We start from the raw sequence: 23,921 nt of genomic DNA on the forward strand, positions 1-23,921 counted from the left end.
CGCACCCCGTGTCTGGGTTTGTCGAGCGCGCGGACGGAGACCCCGGCTTGCACGCCTGCATCCCGCTGTTGCATAATCCTTGCTGTATGCCTCTGCAGGGGAGATAAGGAGAGATGCTTCGGTGGGCGGGGGGGGGGGCTTCGTAGTCAGGATACAAACATAGGAGTCGGAGGTGACGGATGTTTCGGGGTGTTGGGGCGCTAATAAGTCCGCCGAGACGATTTTTACAACTTCTTTTCCCATTAAAATTCTAACAAATGGCTCGAGATCCAGTTCAATCCCCGGTTTGTTTTATGTAATAATAACAACGGGCTGGATGTTTTCCAACCTGGTGAGTTGCAAACCAAGCTGCACTCAAGTGTTTTACCTGCCACTGTTCATATTTATAATAATGTTTTAACCCTCTCCCTGTTCTTGATGAGTCAGGGAGTGATGAGATGTTCCCGGAGTGCTGCTTCTTGTTGTTGTTTTCTTTTCTTAGCTGGTGTATTCAGTATGTATATGTGTGTGTGTGTGTTTGGCTCAAAAGGACCAAAATAGTCTGACCTGTAAAAAGCCGGGGAAAGTTTACATAATGTTGGAGCTCAGAAGCCGGACCCCCCGTCCCCCTCTTCCCTTCCCCCTCCTCCACTTTGGCTCTGGAGCTGCTGGAGCTGAGATCTGTGTGTGAAAACGCCGTGGATACAAAAAATGATGTTTATAATGCTACTTATGATGCAGTGAAGAATATCCCTATAGGGTTAGAAACAGCTACTTAACAACATTTCTGTTATAGTAGAGTTAGTTATTCTACTTCTGGGGGGTGTTTTGGTGGTTATTTTTGAACAATTCTAAAAATTATATTGAATTATTTTCATTTCAGTCAAATCTGTGCTGATTTTTTTCTCGATTTTTGGAATTTTGCGGGATTTTCTCGACTATTTCTATGACTATTTCAGTAATTATGAATAATTTCCAGTGATTTTTTTTTGTTAAAAGGAAGTTCTCACAAACCCCGGAGGTTTTCCAGATGGCACAAAATGAAAAAGAATCACGTAAAGCGGCTCAGTAAAATGAATTAATAAAAAAAAGGAATATATCTTCCCGTGTGTCAGTTTCATTCTATATCTTGAAATGCTGCACAGCAGGAGACGGAGCTTATGAAAAGGTTTTCTCTCTATTTGTTGTTGGGTGGAGGAATCTCCTTTTTATGTACTTTTATGTTAAAAAAAAAAAAAAAAAAAAAAAAATGACGACAGCAACCTGTTTTAAACCCGGCAATCAGTGGGTAATGTCTGCGCTGCCTGTTCCTAGAAGCGGCGGCGGCGGCGGCGGCTCCTCTGTGAGTCAGGTCAAGCTAATTTCCTCCGCTGTAACCTGCCTTTCTTTCCTGCGGCGTCTAGCAACTCCTCAGGAATGTGCGCCATAATAGTTTCCCTCCATTGTCTGTTTAATCCCCCGCCCCTGCTCTCGACAGCGCGCCTCACCGCAGGCGACCTCTGACCTTCTCGAGCGGCGATATCTCTAATGAAGCCCCTTCCTCCTTCTTCTTCTTTTTTTTCTTTGCTTTTCGCACCCGGTGGCGTGTAGTCTCGCCGTGCGGGAAGTTGCCTGACATAATTCCTCCTTTTTTTTTTTTTTTTCCCCAGAAACATGTGAAGACCCCCGCCGACCTTTCACCTGCGAGTTTGCCCCCGACGCCGAAAAACATCTCCCCCTTTTCTTCTCCTTCACGTCAGACGTCGTCGACCGCTTCCTGCGCCGCCTTCCCCGCCGGCTCGCTCAGCATGGGGAGCCCACGCAGGACTTTATCGCAGCGCCCCCAAGCGGGCGCCGTCGCCTCCCTGCTCGCCGTCTGGCTCCTGGTGTTCCCGTCCCTGTGCGGCGGGCAGAGTTTCACCAGCTTCCACCCGGAGCGCCGGGAGTGGATCTTCAACCACCTGACGGTCCACCGGACCACGGGGGCGCTGTACATCGGGGCGGTTAACCGCGTCTACAAGCTGTCGGGTAACCTGACCCTGCTGGTGTCCCACGACACGGGACCGGAGGACGACAACAAGGCCTGCTACCCGCCGCTGATCGTGCAGCCCTGCTCCGAACCCCTGGTCTCCACCAACAACGTCAACAAGCTCCTCCTCATCGACTACTCCCAGAACCGGCTGCTGGCGTGCGGCAGCCTCTACCAGGGCGTCTGCAAGCTGCTGCGCCTGGACGACCTCTTCATCCTCGTGGAGCCGTCGCACAAAAAGGAGCACTACCTCTCCAGCGTCAACCAGACGGGGACCATGTACGGGGTGATCGTGCCCTCGCAGGGCCAGGACGGCACCCTGTTCATCGGCACGGCGGTGGACGGGAAGCAGGACTACTTCCCCACCATCTCCAGCCGCAAGCTGCCCCGCGACCCCGAGTCGTCGGCCATGCTGGACTACGAGCTGCACACCGACTTCGTGTCGTCGCTGATCAAGATCCCCTCGGACACGCTGGCGCTGGTTTCGCACTTCGACATCTACTACGTGTACGGTTTCGCCAGCGGCGGCTTCGTGTACTTCCTGACCGTGCAGCCCGAGACGCCGGAGAACAGCATGTCCTCCGGCGGCTCCACCAGCGATCTCTTCTACACGTCCCGCATCGTGCGCCTCTGCAAGGACGACCGCAAGTTCCACTCGTACGTCTCGCTGCCGATCGGCTGCGTGAAGAACGGCGTGGAGTACAGGCTGCTGCAGGCCGCCTACCTCGGCAAGCCGGGCGGCGTGCTGGCCGCCTCGCTGCACATCAGCACCCAAGACGACGTGCTCTTCACCGTCTTCTCCAAGGGCCAGAAGCAGTTCCACCGGCCGCCGGACGACTCGGCCCTCTGCGTCTTCACCATCCGCGACATCAACGCGCGGATCAAGGAGCGCCTGCAGTCCTGTTACCAAGGCGAAGGAAACCTGGAGCTCAACTGGCTGCTGGGGAAGGACGTCCAGTGCACCAAGGCGGTGAGTTGAACCTGTTACCAACCTGTTCTCGCACTGATGGCGTCCAAAGCGCGTGTTGGCGCATCATTTCAATTTTGGTTAACGTGGCTGTGGATTCAGCCATAACCGTTCTTGATGCTGTTATCTAACAGGAAGTTGGATCTGCAGTAGAACCTTATCAGCGATACTGTATTGTTTGTTCTTAATCCCAAACCTGGAGTGACACCCTTATCTCGTCGTTTGCGGACGAACGTGATTTTTCATTCTGAACAAAGATGTGAAAAATATAAACACCCCTTTTTACTTTGGTTAAGTTTAGATAGAGATACGGATGTGGATTTAGACACGACGTTCCAAGGTTCAACAACAAATGACTAGGAAAATCAACCGTCCGTCACTGTTGATGCATCGTGATGAGAATTTTATTTTATTATGTTTTTGCGTGACATATTTTCTGTTCACATCCAAGTTTCTGTTTGTTTTCCTTTTTTTTTTTTTTAAACATTTACATTGATTTTTGTAATTTTCCGCCGACTGGTACCAAAACAATTCAGTTGCTTTCGAAATGATGGGAAAATACCCGTAAAAATTTTTTTTTGCACCAGTGAGGTCTTACTTAACAAAACGTTTTAAGGACGAACAAAAACAAAACAAATGCCAGTTGTGAATCAAAGCCTGGGAAACCAGATGCGAAACCTCTGTTACAAATAACACACGATTTTTAAGAATCGTAAATCATCTTGATGTTCGTCGAAATCTCCCATTTCTAGACCGAGAAGCCGCTATTTTTCGGGACAGGGCGGGCAGGAAAATATCTATTTTCTGCTGCAGCATCAATGCACAAACATGAATTTCGCATTTCAATACGAAGATGCGGAAAATGCGAATACTCCTTTTTTTTTTTTTTCGGTTACATTTAGACATGACGCTCCACGGTTCGTCGCAAAAAGCCGAGAAAGGGGTTTTAGGAATATTCTGCATTCATCATCATTCGGGAAGGGCACGTCTTCATATTATGTTTTTGTGTATCACACATTTTCTGTCCACGTCCGTTTTTTCATTTGTTTGTTTCTACTCAGTCGAAATGATGAGAAAATAGCCGTAAAACCTTTTGCGGTGAGTCACCGCTGAGGTCAAACTTAACAAAATTCACAGAGGCAAAAAATAAAGCAAACGGTGAAGAAACCATTATGAATCTAAGCCTGGGAAACCAGATGGCGGAACAATCAACAACAGCGAGAAACCTCTGTTTATCATCACCACCAAATAATTTCCAACTTTTAAGGATCGTCGCTGTCTTGACGTCCGATTTGAAATCTCCCGTTTCTAGACCGAGAAGCCGCTATTTCCCGGTCCTGGGGTGCGGGATGGGAGTGTGTGCGATGTTGTTAAACACTGCGCCCCCATTATGGATCGCACTCCTTCAGAAGACCCCAATTATCCGCTAATCCCAGACCGCATTTCCGCCGCATGTTGTCAGGCAGAATTAAGTCCCTTGATATTCCCCCCCCCCGCCGTCCCGGGAGAGAACGCTCCTCTGCGCTGCCGCTCTTATTTTCAAAATAGATTTCCAAGAATATGAAAAGCGACTTGCTCCCACTTCCACGCGTCCTGCATGGGACCCCCCCCCCCCCCCGACGCCGCTGCAGGCCTCGGTTTATTTATAGACTATAATGATACCCCGAGCACTCATCATGACGAGAACCTCTGCTCGCCCTTCTTTTGTCTCTAACCCCCCCCCCCCACACACACACACACACACACCGCTCCCGGCGCTCGATTGACCACTTTTATGAAGATCGGTAAATTCGCAATTAGCAGAATGTCAGAGGTGATTGTCGGGATGGGTTTATTATTCCCCGCGGAGGGAGGGAGAGATAGAAGAAGGAGAACGGGTGGAAAAAAGGAGGTGATTCACAAAGATGGAGGGGGGGGTCTAATGACAACTTAAAAAAAAAAAAAAAAAAAAAAAAAACCTCCTCCTCCGCCAGGTGATGAAATCTCGGGTCAGACCAGCCCCTCGAATCCCCTCAACCCCTGTTACGATGTAGACGGAAGAAATGCAAAGCGAGCGCCTCCACCCGGAGTCCGTAATCCCTGGTATAATATGGATTATGCAGATGGGTGTCAATTGACGCGGGGGCCTGGCAGCTTATACAAATTACCTTTAACAAGTGGTTATGTCAGCCGCGCTAACATCCCCCGCCCCCGCCCGTTAAATCCCCGAGTCAAACAGCGCGGTGCCGCTCACGTGCAAACGTGGGTTTGATATCTTACTCTTTAATAAGCGCGTTTTCCCAGATCCCCGGGTGAAGAGTTCCCATCCAATCCAGAGAGCTGGCTGCTTTTTAATCAGTTTTTTTTTTTTTTTTTTTTTTTTTTTCGCTATCAACCCGCCGAAACCTTATCCGGAGGTCCTTCATTAAGACTACGGGGGAGACTGCTTTGTAAACAGACCGAGAACTCGGACACGTCGCCAACATGACCACGAGGAGAACCCGATGTTTCGTTGGTTTCGGAACCGGATGTTGCATCGCGGGATGTCCGATTAAGCGTCCGACAGGGCAAATCCAGCCGGAGGGGTTTCGGGTCGCTCTCGCTGCCGATTCTGTTTAAAAACTATCCGGACGTGATCACAACCAAATTGTCTGGAGCCCGGGAGGACACAGACATGGAAGAAACACTTTCAATATAAATAAACCCGAAGGCTCCCCGGATAAACCAGGATCTCCCAATCTCCTGATTTTAATTTTTTCCCCCTTCCATAACAGCTAGCGTTATTAGCTATCGCCCCCCCCCCCCCCCGATGGAGCAGGTTTATAACAAGATTTCCGATTTTTTAACTAAGACCAATAGATGATATCCCCCCTTCCGAAGGTTTTTTTTTTCCCCGATTGAGTAAATAAAGGCGGGTAGATATGAAGCGGCAGTTCCTCGCCGTCAGCACCGCTGCTTTCGCTCATAAAAATCCCGAGTGGAATGGAAAGGTTTCCACTCCCCCTGAGACGTTTAATGAGTGGAGACTGAACGTTGCGGACTCTGTATTTGCTGCACAGTATAGGATACGTACCTCTTTCACATGCCTCCTCCTGGCTCGGCTTCCCGCCCTCCGAGACGGGGTGAGAGGGTATGAGAGTGGAAAAAAAAAATACAAAAGTGCAGCGTTCCGGTTTTGATTCCGTCAGATGCCATTTTTTTCCGATACGGGGGGAAATGGGCCGTCGGGAAGCGCGGTGGGATTTATTCCATTTATTTAAATGTCTGTCAAAGGCTTCTGAACGTGCCTTTTTAAATAAAGAATCCTTTTTTTTGTTTCCCCAATATGCAATTGAAAACATTTAAAAAACACATTATTTTGCATATTTCCAGGTATTTTTTTATGAAAACCTGTCTTATTTTTCAAGGTACAACCTTTTTTTTTAATATTTTTTTTTCATTTTTTTAAGAGTAACATATTTCAAATTTTAATTTCAAAAAGTAATTATTTCCTATGCTTTTTGGGAACTTTGGGTCATTTTAAGCCAGTCAATTGTTTGTTAAATGATACATACGTCATTATTCTTCTTATTTTTAACATTTTTTTTATCATTATCATCATAGGATTTAGGGCTTACCGTAGGGCTGCAGGTAATGGTCATTTTTAATCAATTTTTCATCTTCTGATCTTTTATCTCTGAGTAATCTATTACTGAATGGATGGAAATATTAAATGTTAGACAGAGAAACGTTAGAAAAAATAAATGGCTTTTTTTTTTTTTTAATTAAACCTTCCAATCGGGATTTGAGCGGATTTTATTTGCGACCTGAACCGAATCCTCAGAACGCTTGTACTCCATCTTTTCCGTCCCGAGGACGGCCTGCTCTCGAACGTCTTTGCTGTCGCGTCACGCGATCCGTCCGGTCACCCGGCGGCGTCCTCCTTCCCGCCGAGCCGCCCCGACGGGCCGGGGTAACGAGCCGCAACCAGAGCGAGGCGGGGCCTCGTCAGCCGGAAACTTGTCCGCCAAGTGGAACGGAAAGGCAAACGTTTGTCTGATCCCCCCCTCGCACCCCTCTTTCTCCTCAAGCCTCTTCCTCTGCTTGTCTCCGTCGCTCCGTCACCTTCATCGTCCCTTCCCCCCCCTCGCCGTCTCCTTTCATGGCGTTCCCAGCCCCTCCGCTCACCTGGCGTCTCATCCCCTCGCCTCTCTGAGGTATTCTCGGCGCCCTCCCCCCTCTCGCGGTGCGTCTCCCGTCAAGGGTTTCGCTGTTTTATGTGACAAATTTGTCTCATACTATCACCCCCTTTCCAACCCCCTCCTGTTTTTTTTTTTTTCCTTTACTCCCTCTGTGTTTCACTTTCAGGTTTAATTGGATTCCCCTGTCATCTTTTTACGTTTCATTCTGTAACTCGTATTCTCCCCCTTCTCAATCTGCAGCCGGTTCCCATCGACGACTCCTTCTGCGGCCTGGACATAAATCAGCCGCTCGGCGGCTCCCAGCTGGTGACCGGCCAGACCCTCTACACCGAGACCCGGGACCGCATGACCTCCGTGGTCTCCTACGTCTACAACGGCTACTGCGTGGCCTTCGTGGGCACCAAGAGCGGCCGGCTCAAGAAGGTGAGTGGCGGTCCAAACCTCCCCCCCTCTCCTTTCGCTGCGGGTGATTTTTCAGCCGGTTACATCAGCGCGGCTGGTTTGGACCCCGACGGCTCGCAGACACTGTCAAGTGGTCCTATTTCCCTGCAGATGGATCACGGTCACCGGGAAAGTTGCCTCCTTAATATTTAATGCCTGCTGTCAGGGCGTCACAGTGGGGTAATGGCGGCGGCGGCGGCCGTAGCGGTGGTTACCAGTACCTTGTTAAGTGGAGCTCCGGTGTCGCAGTGTTGAATAACCTGAACCGGCCCATTAATTTTAATAGGCGCCTTTTTCTGCCCGCGGGGAGGAAGGGGGGCAGGCCGGGCTTACTTGCCCTTCCAACTTCTGCCCGGCTACTCCGACTCCGCCGAGGGCAAGTGGCCGGCGGCCAGGCCGTAATGATGCATTTTTATTTTCGTCCCGGACGTCGGAGGCCTTCGGAGAGATTCCCCGCCGACAGGGTTGAGCAGGGAGTTGCGGCTGCTAACCCGTCTCAGCGCTAAACAACTGCGGAGCGCAAGCATGTTGAAGACGTGCCTGAATGTACGTGGTGTTGATGCCGGTTGGACGGATATACAGATGCCGGTAACCGGGAGGAACGCTTTAGCGTTAAAAAAAGCCGTTAACGTCCGAGTCACGCAATTCCAGATGTCCGAAAAGATCTCACTTGACGTGAAGGGTCAGAATTGTTATCGGAGATGTCGGACTGAAAACCAACGCTACGTGACGATAGTGTACAGTTAGCCTGGAATACCGATGTTACCGATGTTGATGTTCACATTATGGGAGTTTAAAAATTCGAACATGGGTTAGACATCAGATACAGGTTAGCTGCCCACGCAGAGGTGGGAACTCTTCCGAATTCCAAACCAGGTGGCGATTGACATCCTCATGGACACGCGTTGACCCGTGTGCTCAACGGAATATTGGTTTCTCAGCAACAATTCCGCAAGCCCATTGGGGCGTCAATGGAAAAATATGGACTATTATCAGAATCATCATTATTTGACCCAGTGAGGCAAGCGGTTGGCTCATGGGGAGCATAAACATTTGAAGATTCAACAGCATCTCTAATTAAACTATACAATAGTACAAAAAAAAAAAAAAAAGCTCATTCAAGCATGACCAGCAGTCCCTCGTCACAATTCACCATTCGCAGTCTCACTCTGTCATGGATTTTTAATCTGTGATTTAAAATTGCAAAAAAACCCATGGCATGGCAAAAAATCTGCATTATCGCGGATTAAAAATCTGGATATATAATGTAGTGCTATATATTTATTTTTCAATTATTTTCACGGAAAATAAACATTTTCCAGGTGACCAACCAGAGCATGTGTTCTCCTTGGCTCTGATTGGCTCAGCGACCATAGCATCATTCTTTGCATCTCCTTCACATAGCATGCATTTCACATCGACACGGGACCGCTACTCATTTAAGGGTATTGGAAATGTCCAGAAGAGTGTGGGGAGGGTCGTACAGCTTGAAGATATATAAAGATAGTAAAATAAAAATGACTATAATGATGGCATATTAGAGTTGGGTGACGCTGTGGTTAGCGCTTCCGCCTCGCAGCAAGAAGGTTGCCCGGTTCAGTTCCAGCAGAGGGCCTCGAGGTTGACATCCAGGCTCTCCGGTTTCCTCCCGCGGTCCGAAAGCACCAGGAGGTTCACCGGGGATTGAATTTCACCGTTTGAATGAGAGAGTGAATGGTTGTTTGTCTCCATATGAGGCCCTGCGATCGGTGAAGCCCCGGCCTCTCGGCCAGCGACAGCAGCGATCGGCTCCCCAGCGACCCCGAACGCGGGACCGGCGGTTTCGATATCGAATGAATGAATGCTAGCTGGATCTTAGCCTCTCCGATAGCGGCGGCGTTGGTACGTCGGCCCGGCTCCGAAGTGTCATCTCACACCTGTTATCTCGATTATCGGCGGAGGTCCTGCAGGCACCGTTTAGACAGCTGGTTGAGGGATTTGTCACCCCCCGCAGCCCCTCTTCCCAGTGGTGCCACCTTCCTGACTGACAGCAGGAGTGTGTCAACATGTGTCACGCCACCGGCCCACAGAGGCGGCCCACCCTGCTGACAGCCGCCGCCGCCGCCGCCGCCGCCGCCACCGCAGCTGGCTCTGCGAGGGCCGACGCTGACCGAGTTACCTGTTTGCGACGTGCACTTTTGTTACTTCCTGCCCGGCGGCACAACTCACACACACACACACACACACACACACACATACACACACGGCCCCGGCTGGAGTTATTTTAGTCACCCTCTATTCATAATTAAATCAATGCATGAGGCCGAGGGAGACAGAATATTCATCCATGCGCCCCCTGTTTTAACCGGTTAATAATTTAGCCCTCGTTTTTTCTTCTTCTTTTTTTTTTTTCTTCGGTTAAATTAGACGAAACAGAAAAGAGCGTTCTCCCCCGAACGCGTCGCTTGAACCCCCCCTCCCCCCTCCGTTCCTTCTCCGGCTCCTGCCCGTTTCAGGGTTCCATGCAAATTCGGCTCTCGGATCCCGCCGCCGCCGCCGCCGCGTCGCTCGGGCCCCCCTGCTGCTCCCGGGAGCATGACGGTAACCACAGTGACGCCGATGCAGGGGAGGAATTAACCAGGATATGAGAAAGGCGGAGGGGAGGAGAGGAGTCACCACGGTCTGGTGGTCAGAGAGGAAAATCCTCGTGGAGCAGAAAGACAAACAAATTTCCAGGCAATCAATGCTCCGGTAATTCGATTCTGATGAGGAAAGCTCTTGCACCCCGACCCCCCTTTGTTAATGGGTTAACCGTTGGTTAACCGAGGTTTAAGGGGGAGCACGTCAACAGGAAGTAGACAAACGCTGCGGTTCAATCGAGTGTGTTTATGTTCGGGGTTCGGTCGGGTGAGTGCGACAGAACGGCGTAAATGTGAAAAGGCTTTTACTGTTTTAATCAAATAATTGGACGCAGCGGGTTTAACGCCGTGATTATGTCGAGATCGCTGTCTCGTGCACGAAGCGACGACCGGGCTAAACGCTGCGTTTAGTGGGCGAAACGTTTCCCTCGTCGGCGCCGCCTTGGGGCACGCCGGGCTTTCGCACGCCCCCCCGGCGGGTCTGGACGGTCCGGCCATCCAGGCGCCAACACGACGGTGACCACAATTAACCCCGCCCCTCGATAGCATTTCATTTGTAATAGCTAATGAATAACTAATCCTGCACGCCGGCGAAATAGGCATGTGTGTGTGTGTGGGGAGGGTGTTACCCATTCAGTCCCCCAGGTGTCTCGGAGGAGGGAGGTGGCGGCAGGGGTTGGAGGGGCTACCTGATGAGCTCTGGCTGCGGCGCTCTGCAGAGGGCTGATAAGCCGCCACGGGGCCGCGTGAGATGCGCAAACAAGGCGGGAGGCTGCGGGCCGCCGCCGCCGCCGGAAACCCAACGCCACGCCGCTGTAGGCCCACAAGATTTGATGCTTTGCCGGTGATACGGCTCCGTATCGCCGCCTCCTCCTGGGCAAACCGAGTGAGCCAGACAGAAGAGGGGGGGATACATGGTTGAAGGTGTGTGTGTGTGTGTGTGTGAGCTATGACATGAGAATGGGAAAAAAAAAAAAAAAAGGTGGAAGAGGCGGCAGCAGGAAGACGATACCATGGGAGGAAAGGACCATTGAAATGTGAATTCAGTGCCACTGATGAAACCAGGGCTGCACCGCTGCCTGTAATTGGATTGGCTCCCTTCCCAAAAGGGTCCCTCCTCCCCAACCCCCGTCTCTCGATTACCCATTCAATCCCTCTCCATCCTTCCCTACCTCCGCCTGGGCAGAGCGTCCGGAGCGCGGCAAAACCGGAGGCTCGGTGTCCGAGGACACGTCGAGCCCCTGTGGCGCGTGTTTTTGCGGCGGATCGAAAGCGTGACGAGGCTCGTCCGGCGAGGAGGATGAAGGCGGACCGCAGGACGTGAGCTTCCCCGTTGAAACCGAAAAAAAAAAAAAAAAAAAAAAAAACGGTAGAGGAAGTCACGTAAACCTGCAGATCGGATCGGCCGTCTGAGCGGACGTACGATCATCGTGCGATCGGCATCGTCCCACGACTCCCGGGGGAGAGATCGCTCAAACGAACAACGCGCCGAAGAATGTTGCGAGAAACCCGTGGCGTTTTTTTCTTTTTTTTTTTATCATAGATTAAAACGTGCTAAAAAATGTTTGTTTGTCATCAAATATAGATAATGGGCAGCTGTAGCGCTGCTGTAATGAAATAATAATAGCCCGGATTTGTTTGACAGACTGCATTAACAGTCGGGAGGCGGCTCCGGAGCGGATCCTGGAGCTCAATCTGATTGGATGTTACCCGCTAAACCGCCACGGCGGGTACCGCGTCCGGCGCGGCCCTGCAAGTCGCAGTATTCGCCGATATAATCGAAAGAATCGTCGATCGTTCTCTTGAAATCGCGCAGATCCGTCAGCCCAGGGCCTCAGACTTCGGGGCTGTGAACCCCCGAACCCACAACCCCCCCCCCCCCCCCTCCCTGCTTCCCCCAGGATGAGGTGATTGATTGCGTACGCCGCTAGATGTTCACCTCAGCAGAAAAAAAAAAAAAAACTGCAAGGGGAACGATCAATATTCGGGGGGCCACCGTGCACTTTTTCACGTTAGCAGGACGAAGCCCGACAGACAGCTAACATCAGCAGACGTTTGTTCAGCAACTGCGCCCCCGCCGGACACCCGGGTCGGGATTCGATCCGTTCGCCAGCCTCGAACGTCAGCCTCTCAAGGCCGGTCATTATTGCATTACATTACATTACATTACATTACATTACATTACATTTGGCAGACGCTTTTATCCAAAGCGACTTACAATAGAGGACATAGGGACCGCAAATAACACTTGCAAATACAAGATACACAGGAAATATATAGAACAGTAAGCTTGGGTTAGTGAGGTTTTTTTTTTTTTTTTTTTGACAAACACATACGCAAACGTACACACACACACACACTGCATAGCCTAACTTGGTGCCTAACCTGATCTGGGGCATCAGTGCAGTAAAAAGTCCTGAAAGAGAAAATTTTTTACCTGTTTCTTGAAGGTTGAGAGAGATGATGCTAGTCTTGTTGCTTCCGGAAGTTTGCTCCTCCACTGAGGTAGTAGAACCGAGAACAGCCCTTCCTCTTCATTTCCCGCGGAATCCTGTTCCTTTCCGGTGACGTGCAGCCAAACGCAGCACACAGAAGAACACTTCTCTTTTTAATGCTTTTTGTTTTTTTTTCGCTCGTTCTTAGAATATGCATTATCGCCACACGCGCCCGTTTCCGCACCGAAAGCACCGGGAGGCCAGAAGGCCGCGCCGGTCAAATGATAAAGAAAAAGCAGATACGCTCCTCGGTTGGAAGCTGAACACGCGTTACCCGAGGATTGCATCACGGGAATCGGGACCTCGGCTGTGTGTGTGGTTCACTTTGTGCTTAAGCGCAGACGTTTCCCCACCCGGGGACCCGGGGAAAAGGGGCGGGAAGTAACAACGGCGCTAAGGAGGATAGGAGCTGCTGGGAGCGTTTCCTTTGATTCCGACCGAGATGGAGGCCGCACATGTGAAATTGGATGTTAAGAGACGCCCCGGCGACAGATGAACAGCGAGGCTAAAGCGAGGCGCGTGCACGGATTCCCGCTCCCGTCGGAGAACCAGCGTCCCTCCGGCCCGCTTGTCTCGGCCGGCCGAGTCAACAACAAATCCGTCCGTATTTAGCAAAGCCGAAGCCGTGATAGGAACTTGCATTAACTTGTTTATTTCAAAGTCAGTTATATTTTGACGGACAGTGTTTTCCAAACACGGAATCGGCGGGAAGTCGGGTTTCGGACTTGTGGTGGATTGCATCAGCGTTGAGCGAGGGGGATGGAAAAAAAAAAAAAAAAAATCAAATCACCCCCCCGCTTTTCATCCTGCGGTCTCTCGGCCACGATGATCTTCTCCAGAGCTAATTAATTCTCCTTATCGCGCCCCGATGAGTAATGGGGAATCGGTTCGGACAGACGTGGCTCGCCGGCGGGCCAAAGCCAAGCCGGGCGACTTGAAAAGGGTGGTTCAGGTGTTTAACCGGACAAATGTCCTGTTGGACTGGTTAACACATCAGAGGGTTAATGGCTAACTCACCTGGCTCCCACAGAAAGGCAAGATGCACTTGTGTGTTTAGAGTGTGTATGTGTGTGTGTGTGTGTGTGTGTGATGCAGAAATTACTGGAGTGTTGCTGAGGGTTAGCAGCTGATCAGAGTGCATAAAGTGTCAGGGACTTGAAAGGCTTGTAAATGCAGGCAGCTGCTCCTACAGGGTCCTTGTGGACAAGTGGTCAACCCCCCCCCTCCCACCGCCCACCCTAACCCACTTCCACAGCCCCCCCCACCCACCCTCTACCGTCCCATCTGCAAGCCCCCCCCCCCCCTCCCCCCCCCTCACACACACACACACACCACCACCACCAGGACAGACAGTCAGACAGAGGCTCTAACAAGCCTTGAGGATGGTGTCCTTAGCAACAGCTGAGGCCCATGGCAACGATTAAAATGGTAACTATCCCATCGCAGCCCCCAAGGGGGACGGGGGGGTCGGATGGGGGGGGGGGGGACGGTGGCACCGCTCTCGGCGGAGCGCAACCGAAGGGTCCGGTCACCTGCATCCCCTGCAGCAGACGCTCCGATGCGCTGACCCAAAGCCAAGGAGAAAACGCAAAGCGTGTAAATAGCGTGTAAATACCAACCCATTTGGCTCCGTGGAACGACCCCGCCGCGGCCCCGGGCTCCGATAAGTCGCCCTCCGAGATGCTTCTTCATCTGGACGTTTTCCAGACTAAACTGTTTGACTCGAGCGATGGGGCCGAGTGCCGGTGCCCCCCTTTGTCGTCCTTTTGTCTCTCGGCCCCCCCGACTCGGTATGCTCATTTGGGAACGAGGCAGATGTACCCTTCAGGCCGGGCGACACGACGGCCGTCACGGGGATGCGGCGCGGAAGTACAATACCAGAACTTTCGGGGCCCCCTCCCTTCTAAATTCCCAGCTCTTTGTCAAACAAAGCAGCACAGCGGCAGGTTGCCGCGGCAGCTGGGAGCTCCTCAAAGAGGCAGAGGCAAGCGTCCTACCGTCAGCTCCTTTCCACTTCCTGCGGGGAGACAGAATACCCAGTAAATACGGGTCACGTGAGCGGTTCTGTGAAAGCCTCCCCCCCCCCCCCGGATCACCAGGTGGTCCGAACGCCGTTGAACATCCATGCGTGACTTGGGCAAACCGGATGTTCTCCCGTACTCCGGGGTCGCCATCATGACTCCTCTGTCAAAAACGTCTCAAACGAACAACAGGAGGACCGCTTCAGGTCTGCCGGTCATGGAGCTGCAACTCCCCCCCTGTCCTGTACCCGCGGAGCGGGGTACAGATGGCGGCTCCGGGCCGGGCCAAGCTTGGTTGGCACGGTTCCGCGGCGGCCGAGACGCCGCACACATCCTCACCAGGAACCCGAGACTTAAACCTCAGCCTGGCCGAGCTGAGGAATCCAAATGGTTGGGGGTGCCTTGAAAGTGTGACACACATAAATGGGAAGCAACGCTATCCTAATTAGGAATGCGTATAAAATATCTATTTCATAATCAAATATACATTATTGGATCATTCCTGAAGACATTCAAGTCAATTTGAAATTTTTCCAGATTTTTTTCCCAGAACCTTCAGTGCTCAGAATTGGCACTTACCAACGCTGTTTGTCTAAAATATTAAATTCCCATGGTTTGTTTACTGAGGGGGGAAAGTAAAGGGCAAGGAGTTTTGCTGTTTTCTCAATATTTCTATATCAAACACGCACACACACACCTGCAAACCGATATCTATATGTTCCTATATATGTATTTCCCCACTGGTTTGCATGCTTGTATTTATGACATGGAAGGACGGATGGATCAAATTACTAGATGTGGTTTCTTGCGAGGCTTCGAGATAAGTTGGCTAAACCTGTTTTCAGCAAACACGATCATGAACAAGACGATACTCCTCGACTTTAACCCATTACATTACATTACGTTGCATTTGGCAGACGCTTTTATCCAATGCGACTTACAATAGAGGACATAGGGACTGCAAATACACTTGCAAATACGCAAAGCACAGGAAATATACAGAACAGTAAGCTTGGGTTAGTGAGTTTTTTTTTTTTTTTTTTGACAAAGACATACACAAACGTACACACACACACACTGCAACCCTTGCCGATTATTGTCAGGGAAGAAAATATCGGAATGCTCCCCGGATGAGTTTGACCGACCCAGTCGGTGGTGAAGGAAACCAGGTGATCAACAGGACCTTTTGAAAAAAACGAAATATCCCCGCTTGACCCGAGATGAAGCGTCAGCGGCGACGGCGGGCGGCACCTTTCGTGGTTCTCTGGCCTACAAGCCTCTGTATGCGCTGGTAACATCTCGCCGTTAGCCCCCTCCGTAGCCAAAGCGCTAGCCCGGTCACTCCATCAGCCGTCTCCACTCATTTTCCCTCCGTTCTCTCTTCTTCACCCCCCCTCCTCCGTCTCGGTGTCACACTCTTCCTCCTCCTCCTCCTCCTCTGCTCCGACTATCACAAAGACACAGCCTACCCTGCAGTGATCTCATTAATCACATTCAAACAGCTCTCTTTCCCTGCCTCTGCCCTTCTCTCCATCTCCCGCTCCATTCTGTCGCTCTAATTGCTCGCTCTTTTCTCCGCCAGTGTCTCGAAGGAAGCGTCTTTTTTTTCATTATCTAACAACAAGAGACTAATACTCGCACAGAGCCTACATTCTTACTACTACAGATGGGTTTTACGCGCGCCGGCTTCATTTGGCCCGCAGATATTCCACGCCGGCGGTTCCTCGGAGACGCCGTCACGTGACTTTGCTATTCATTAATTTATTACCAATATCTTGAGAACTTTTCGCAACAATGCCTCTCTCTTTTTAGAGGGTGGGTGGGGTGCAAATTGCTCCGTGGAATACATCCCATAATCGGGCTTATCTATTTCCATGTGATTAATTAACTCATTGTCGATTTGATGAATGGGACCCCCCCCCCCCCAACCCACACACACACACACACACACACACACACACACCACTGGGGGAAGCATGATGTAGAACAAATACTTCCATACTTTTTTATAACTTTATGTAATCACATGCATATACATAGATATTAGTGTATAACATTATAAATATGTACAGTGATTTCTTTTAAAACTTGTATATGTATATGCATTTTCATATTAGTATTTTTTAAAAGTTTGATTTCATTATTTCTATCATTAGTGTTGCATTTTTTTTTTTTTTTTTACAAATTGAGGCGATGACTGTATTGGTTGCAGTTTTCCTTTCATAAAATATATATATACACATATACATATGGATTTATATATGGGTGTATATTTATTCTGCATATGCATATATATGCTGCATATGTATATGCATTTTTATATTTGTATTTTTTTAGTATGTATTTCGTACATTGTATGTAGTTTCTGTAGTATGCTGCATATGCATGCATCTGCTGTATATGTATGTGCATATATTTATAATTTTTTCAGTTGATTTTATTATTATCTTATTTTTTTTATGTGTATATATACATGAATGAAAACATTTTTAGTTTTATATTTTTGTTTGTTTTTCTCACCTTTGCTAAAAATCAGGCTAATGGTTTGTCACCGTGAGACAGAAGCCGAATCCTTCGCGGACGCTTGCAATGCGGCAGTCGGTACGACCAGGTGGACGCTCAGCGGGCAGCCGTGATTTTATTAATAACCAACAAAGCAAGTAAATACGAATACAGGCAGGCGCAAAGGGAGGACCGGATAACAGGCTTGCCTGGCAAAAGCAAACCTCCTGAGACACGTGTGTGTGTGTGTGTGTTTGGGGGCATCAGTGGATCTGACGAAGACTTAAATGCAAGAGAACTGATGGGAAAAACCAGAAGGAGGTTTGAAGCGGGTCCTCATGGGACGGGCGGCGGGGGGGGGGGGACGACGCAAGCGATGTCTAATTAACAGAGGAGACGCGGGTGATCACACGAAAACAGGAAGCGAACACGGGAACTTACAGGAACGTCTACGGGGCGTTAAAGCCAATTTCACTAAAAGGATAAACCGTGAAAACGGTGTCATGTTTGTCATGTGATCCCCCCGCTTCCAGTCGACTGCTCACGGCTCGCAGTCAGAGCCCCGGTGGCCTCCCTCGGCCGGGTCTGCACTCAGCAGCTGTCAACCGACCCATAGTTCATTTGCATGAAGTGGAAATCATGCAAATGAGGGCCCAACGTCTCGAAGGCTCTCCGAGTCGACCCGACCCACGTTCACCGCCCATCGGAGGCCGGCTTCCGTCACGAAACCCCCCCCCCCGTACGTGCACCGTTCCGGGCCGCGGGTTTAGCTCATCCAGGAAAAGTTCTCTGAGACCGAACAGGAAATCTCTGCTGCGCTCGCTTTCATGATGAATTGGCGGTTCGTGCTTCTGCCCGACAACAAGAGGCCGTCTGGTTGGATTCCGGCTGGTAGGCTGTTGGAGTTTGCATGTTCTCCTTTGTCTGCATGGATTTCCTCCCGCAATCCAAAAAACATGCCGGTGGTCCATTGGAGACCCGAAATCTCCCAGATGTGAGAGTGAGTGAGTGGCTGTATGTCGAAATGATGTTTAAATCAAAGAGTGAATGGTTTTACGTTTCAGAACGCGGCCCTGCGGTCGATCAGTCCAGGTTAAACCTCCCAACCAATGACAGCAGGGATTCCCTCCAGCAGCCCTGAGTCCCCGATAAGCAGTATAGACAATGAAATAATATGAATAATAATGATAATAATTATAATTTTGATGAGGATGATGATAATAATAATTTATTTTATCTAAAGCGCTTTAATCTACACTCAAGGAAACTATACAAACATAATTACAAGTTTAAAAGAAACAAGAAAAAAAATATATAAAAAAACAATACAATGATAAAAGTGACAAAGTTGTAAAAAATAATGTTTAAAACTTTTTTAAAAAATTAAGGAATTAATTAAAAATCTAACCAGGCATGATTCTTGTCATGGTTCTCAGACATCCAGGTCATGGTGAATTCTTCTTGAAATCTTCTTGTTGTGGCAACTGGACTCGATGTGTCTTTCAGTTTAAAAATGAACAAGAAAAATAAAAACAGTAAAAGTGACCAAGTGTTTAAAAAAAAAAATGAATGAATGAATAAGAATTCAATCAGACATGTTCCTTTCAGTTTAAAAGACACCATAAAAATGAAAACAATAAAGGTGAGAAAGCGGCAAAAAAAAAATAATAATAATAAAAATGAATGATTAAATGAAAAAAATACAATCAGACATATTTATTTTTATTCTGAAATGAATGGAACGCTTTTTGTCATGGGGGAAACACAAAAAGTCAGACGAAACAGGACACATCGGAGAGGCCGAAATAAAACAGGAAGTAGCCAAAACGGGCCCCTGGAGAATGTAAAACAGGAAAGTATATATCATAAAGCCGCAGGTGACACGCGAGCAGGGAAAAAAAAACTAGCTCTTCCATTGGACCCCCATGATTGGAAAAGCAGGACGTCCAAAGCCTGGAATCAGAAGTTCACACGGGCCTGACGTGTAGAGCCCAGGGTAATAATTTGCTGGTGGCGGCGGACCGTGTGGGGTTTTTTTTTTTTTTATTCCCCGCCAGCGCCGGGGGGGCATAATGTCATTAGCATCCGCGAACCACATCAAACGTTGTACGCGGCTCCCCGGCAACGGCGCGGAGACTTAACATTCATGGTGCGGAAATTCCCACTTGTTTCTATTCGCGAGAAGTGGGCCTCTTTTTTTCTTTTTCTTTATTATTCATACTGACGCGGTGTATTTTTAGCCACCTCGCTTCCTGGTAATGAAACGATTCTCACAACGAGGGATCGTCCAATAGGAGGCCGGCGTTCCCAGCCCTTTCGTTATTCCCCGCCCAGTCCGACCCCGCTAGTTGCCATTTGAAATTCATAGCAATTTCCATCACCGTTGTCGATGGGTCGCCGTGGAAACCGGGGCGCAGGCGTCCGCATTATCGATGCCCCGGCGACTTCCGATTCCGTCGGGTTACGGTCAAAACATCTCGCCGTCTTTGGGAACGCTCGCTGCCGGATGTTTTATCATCCCGAGGAGGGGAATACCTGCTCCGTTCTTCCCCGCGTCCTTGGCGAAGCGCACAAAGACGCCCGAAAAAAAACAAAAAAAAAAAAAAAACTGGGGAGCGGGCACAGAAAGGGTAAACATCTTTCAGACAGAGAAGGAAAAAAAAAAAAAAAAGTCCAGAAATAGATTAGAGAGCAACGTCTGTCAAAGTGGGCGGCTGGCTCGGTGCCATGCTCTTATTGATTCGCTTTATAAAGCACTTGAACGGGCCAGATAAGCGTGATTAGCCAATTCATTACCGCCGGCTCCCGAGCAGTCCGAAATTAGATAAAAAAAGGGGGGGGGGAGGACAGAAGAGAGATTAGAGCTAACTGAGGGTCGTTACTCTGTAAACTTGCGAGAAAAAAAAACAAACAAACAAAAAAAAAAAACCTCCTAAAAAGTTGTGTATCTTCCTCGAAGACGCGCTGGATTCTATCAGTTTTAATTTAAGGGAAGGCGATGATCGTCCTCATTTATGGGGGAGTTTGTTGCATCCGGATTTTCGAATCCTCTCGCCTCCGACTACGAGTCGCACGGAACCCCGCGAACGGGACGGTGATAAAGCGGGAGAAGAAAGAGACGGACGTAGGGAAATGTTTTGCTTTGATAACGCGCTAAACTCTTTTTCCGCGTGGAGGCAAATAGACTGTGACAGCGACTAATGTTGCTGTCTGATAGCGAGACAGCTCCGCCGCTCCTCCGTCTCCCGCCTCCCGCAGACGGACGGCGGCGGTTATCGCGGGGCCCCTTCGCGCCGGAGCTCGTCGCGGGCAGGAATTGTTCGGCGCCTCCCTGTGATCACGCCGTGTTTACGTCTCGAATCGGGGCCTTTGATTCGCGCCCGGATGGCCGCCTTGTATTTATTATGGACATCATGACAATGAGAATTAGCCGGTAAAACGCGGCGCTCCGTCTTATCACGCCATTAAATCCCGCTTCTCAGATACGCCGCTTTACCTTTGAACCCCTCCTCCGACACCTAGGCTAGCTTCGCCCTTATCATTTTCTCCTATTTTCCTCCCATTCCTGGCATTAGCTCCACGTCCCCTCCTCCCACGGGGCTGTCAAGCATCTCCAGTTAGCCATCAGCCTAATGAGCAGTGATACGCCGCTAATAGCAAGCGATGATATTTCCAGCCACTGGTAATCTCCGCCACTCGGCCTTCACCTGCTTGTCACATCCGCGCAATTAACGTGCACGTACATGCTCGTGCACGTGCGCGGGCGCTGACCGTCTCCCTGTCGGGTCCCGGCCTCTCGCTGATGTGAAGCAGAGCCGCCAGCTCAGGCTGGGAAGCCGAAGATACGTGAGGTTTCTTAAAGGATTTTGATTTTACGCTTTGTTTTTTGTTTTTGTTTTTTTTGCTCAAACCCCCCCGTGACCCCTTTCGCGTCGGTGACCCCTAAGGTCGGGTGTTTGTGCCTACATCAGTGAACGTTACCGCTTTTGATTTTGTCTATCGGGTCGCAGTTTTAACACCAAGGTATCACCGCCCGTGTCACCGGCTCGCCGCGGCAACGGCCTGCACCGTTACCGTCGTGCACAAATGTCATTTGTGATTTCTGAATTGAATATAAAAACAAATACATGGTTTAAATTGCATGTATTGGAGGAAATGTTGGGGACAGCGGGTTGCCTTGTAGCCGTTGTACGACGAGGCTAAAATTACGAATTGATCGACAATCGATGCATCGATTATGCTACATTTGCCCTCTTACGTTTGTTTTTTTTTTCCCTGCCCTTCATTATAGCTCCCAAGCGTAAGTTATTTTAAAATGTATTTCTCATTTTTACTGTACGGTGTTTTTATGCCCCAGAGTAGGATTATACCACTGTGTCAGCGTAGGTGAGGGACAGATGTACGTTTAGACACGGCTCAAAAAAATAAAGGGCACCTTAAAATAACACATCTTTGATCTGAATGAATGAAATGTCCTTATTTGAATGAGCGAACAACAAAATCACACAAAAAATATCAATGTAAATCAAATATGTGAACCCATGGAGGTCTTGATTTGGAGTCACACTCAAAATTAAAGTGGAAAAACCCCAACAGGCTGATCCAACTTCAATGTAATGTCCTTAAAACAAGTCAAAATGAACCAGTGTTGCTTTTGATTACACAGTTTGAGTTCCCGTGTGTTTCATCTGTGATTCACCTGGACTTACATTGTGTTGTTTCTTTTATTTTTTTGAGTGTAAATGTATTTATATGTAAATATGTATGTATTTACATATATAGATTTATATATACAGCATATAAATGTATATACATATATACCTGTGTGTGTGTGTATATATATATATATATATATATATATATATACACACACATGTATATATGCATATATATATATTTTTTTATATATTTAATATATTAAAATTTTAAAAATATATTTAATTATGTATTTAAATATATAATACGTATAAATGCAATTCACAAACTGTTCATAAGTACATCTGTCACTCACCTATGCTTACACGGTGGTAAAATCATAATCTTAATCTAGGACATAAAAAATTTATATATATATATCTTTACATGAACAGGACAAACAACATTTGGTAGGAGTTAATTCAATGAAAGAGCCTGCAGGGATAAAGCTGTTGCTGCATTAGGTCACATTAGATGTGACCGTTGAAGAATTCAAGGAAAGGGAAAACAGCGTAGGTTGTACATTTGTGAAAACCACCTTTGTCGGTGCATCGACGGACCCGCCGTGTCAATAGAACGTCGTTTTCACCAGGCGGACGGGGGGGCCGGGGTCAACGCCGCCACCGCTGTTACTCATTAAACCCTGATGGTTAGCGGTTGGGAAAACATTACCTGAGCCCCCGTCACAGAAGCGAGAGGAGGAAAGGGCAAGGGTCAGGGCCGGAGGGGAGATTAAGCCATGGCGGGGATTTGGGAAAAAGGCACGGCATGTCAGATTAGGCCACCGGTCGAGGCCAAGAGGTGACGATTTGACGGAATCACAGCAAAAGGGCAGTAAGCCGCCGCCGCGGGGGATCGGCGCGTTAGCATCCGTCTGAGCCGAGCGGCGCCGCGAACACTTCCTCCTCATCGGTGACAGTAACCCGGACAACGCGGCTCCTGTTGAACGGCGCGGGTTCCGGTCGAACCTTCGCGAATGGGTTCTCCAGTTTCTTTTGCACGTGCGCGGGGCGGGGTGGTTTTTCCACGTATGCGCGTTGAAGAAAGCTCTTTGTTGTGCGGCACATTTTATTCACTTATTTGTATGAGGGAGGTGTGCGCAAACTCCCTTGATCATACATTCAAAGACAGTATGTGTTTCACTCTATTTCAAAAGTGTTTCATCACACAAATACACACGTCCCACACACACATAGGGGGATGATGGGTGTGTGTGCCTGTCTTCCCCCCGATTAGGAAAAACAGAAACACTCATGTCACAAGTTTTTAACCTAATGAGCCCTGATGGTTGCGGTCGGGCGAACGCCGCGGGTGAAGGTATGCTTGTGGATGGGGGAAGGGGGCATCAGGTGATTGTGAGACCCCGACACACACACACACACACACACACACAAATGCACGCACGCTTCCCAAAGAGGATGTTTGGGTTACGGCGTGCTGGGAGCGGCGTTCTTTTGACGAAGACACACTCGGAGCGACGCGCAGCAGATGAGATTAGCTCGGCTGATGGGGATCTCAGCAGGTCGCCGCCGTCTGAGCGGAGGAAACTGTCTGTTTGTGCAAAAGACGCTGACAAACAAAGAAAGGGGGGGGTTATCGACACACAAGTTGTTGTGAAGCGTGACTTGCAAATAGATGATTTGTCGAAAGAGAACCCCCCCCCACCCGCGCTCCCCTGTCATTTTGCTTCCGAACCGTGGGCCGATCGTATTTATTTTTCATATTATTTTCAGAGTGGTGCGGCAGATGGTAAACAGTCGCAAACAAGAGAAGCTAAGCTAACCTGCAGGGAGCTAACCAGAAGCTGCCGCACGCTTTTTTTTCCCCTGACAAGTGCACTTAATATCCTGCTGCGCTCCTGGGGGGGAAAACAAAAAAAAAAACATGAAACTTTGATATTTGGAATCTGGTGTTAGAAGGAGGTGTTAATGAAGTGTATTTTCAATTATTGTTGACATTAAACAAGAATATGGGATGAAATCTGGTGACTGCACTGTCCGAAAACTTGCAGGAGGTTCGTCGGAGACGAAAATGT

The 23,921-nt window shown here is 49.1% G+C and overlaps 1 protein-coding gene across 1 annotated transcript in view; it reads left to right on the top strand.

Annotated features, from left to right (window-relative positions):
• Nucleotides 1–1,634: 1,634 nt before the first annotated feature.
• Nucleotides 1,635–23,921, top strand: part of plxna2 (plexin A2) — a 180,731-nt gene continuing 158,444 nt past the window's right edge. The window contains exons 1-2 of the mRNA XM_086159682.1: nt 1,635–2,957; nt 7,355–7,537. Of these exons, the coding sequence (XP_086015808.1) occupies nt 1,767–2,957; nt 7,355–7,537 (1,374 nt within the window). The 5' untranslated portion in view covers nt 1,635–1,766. The remainder of the gene's footprint in view (nt 2,958–7,354; nt 7,538–23,921) is intronic.

This window comes from Fistularia commersonii, chromosome 14 (genome assembly GCF_037954325.1).
Source record: "Fistularia commersonii isolate RoL2024-O1a breed Wild chromosome 14, RoL_Fcom_v1.0, whole genome shotgun sequence".
Lineage (NCBI taxonomy): Eukaryota > Metazoa > Chordata > Actinopteri > Syngnathiformes > Fistulariidae > Fistularia > Fistularia commersonii.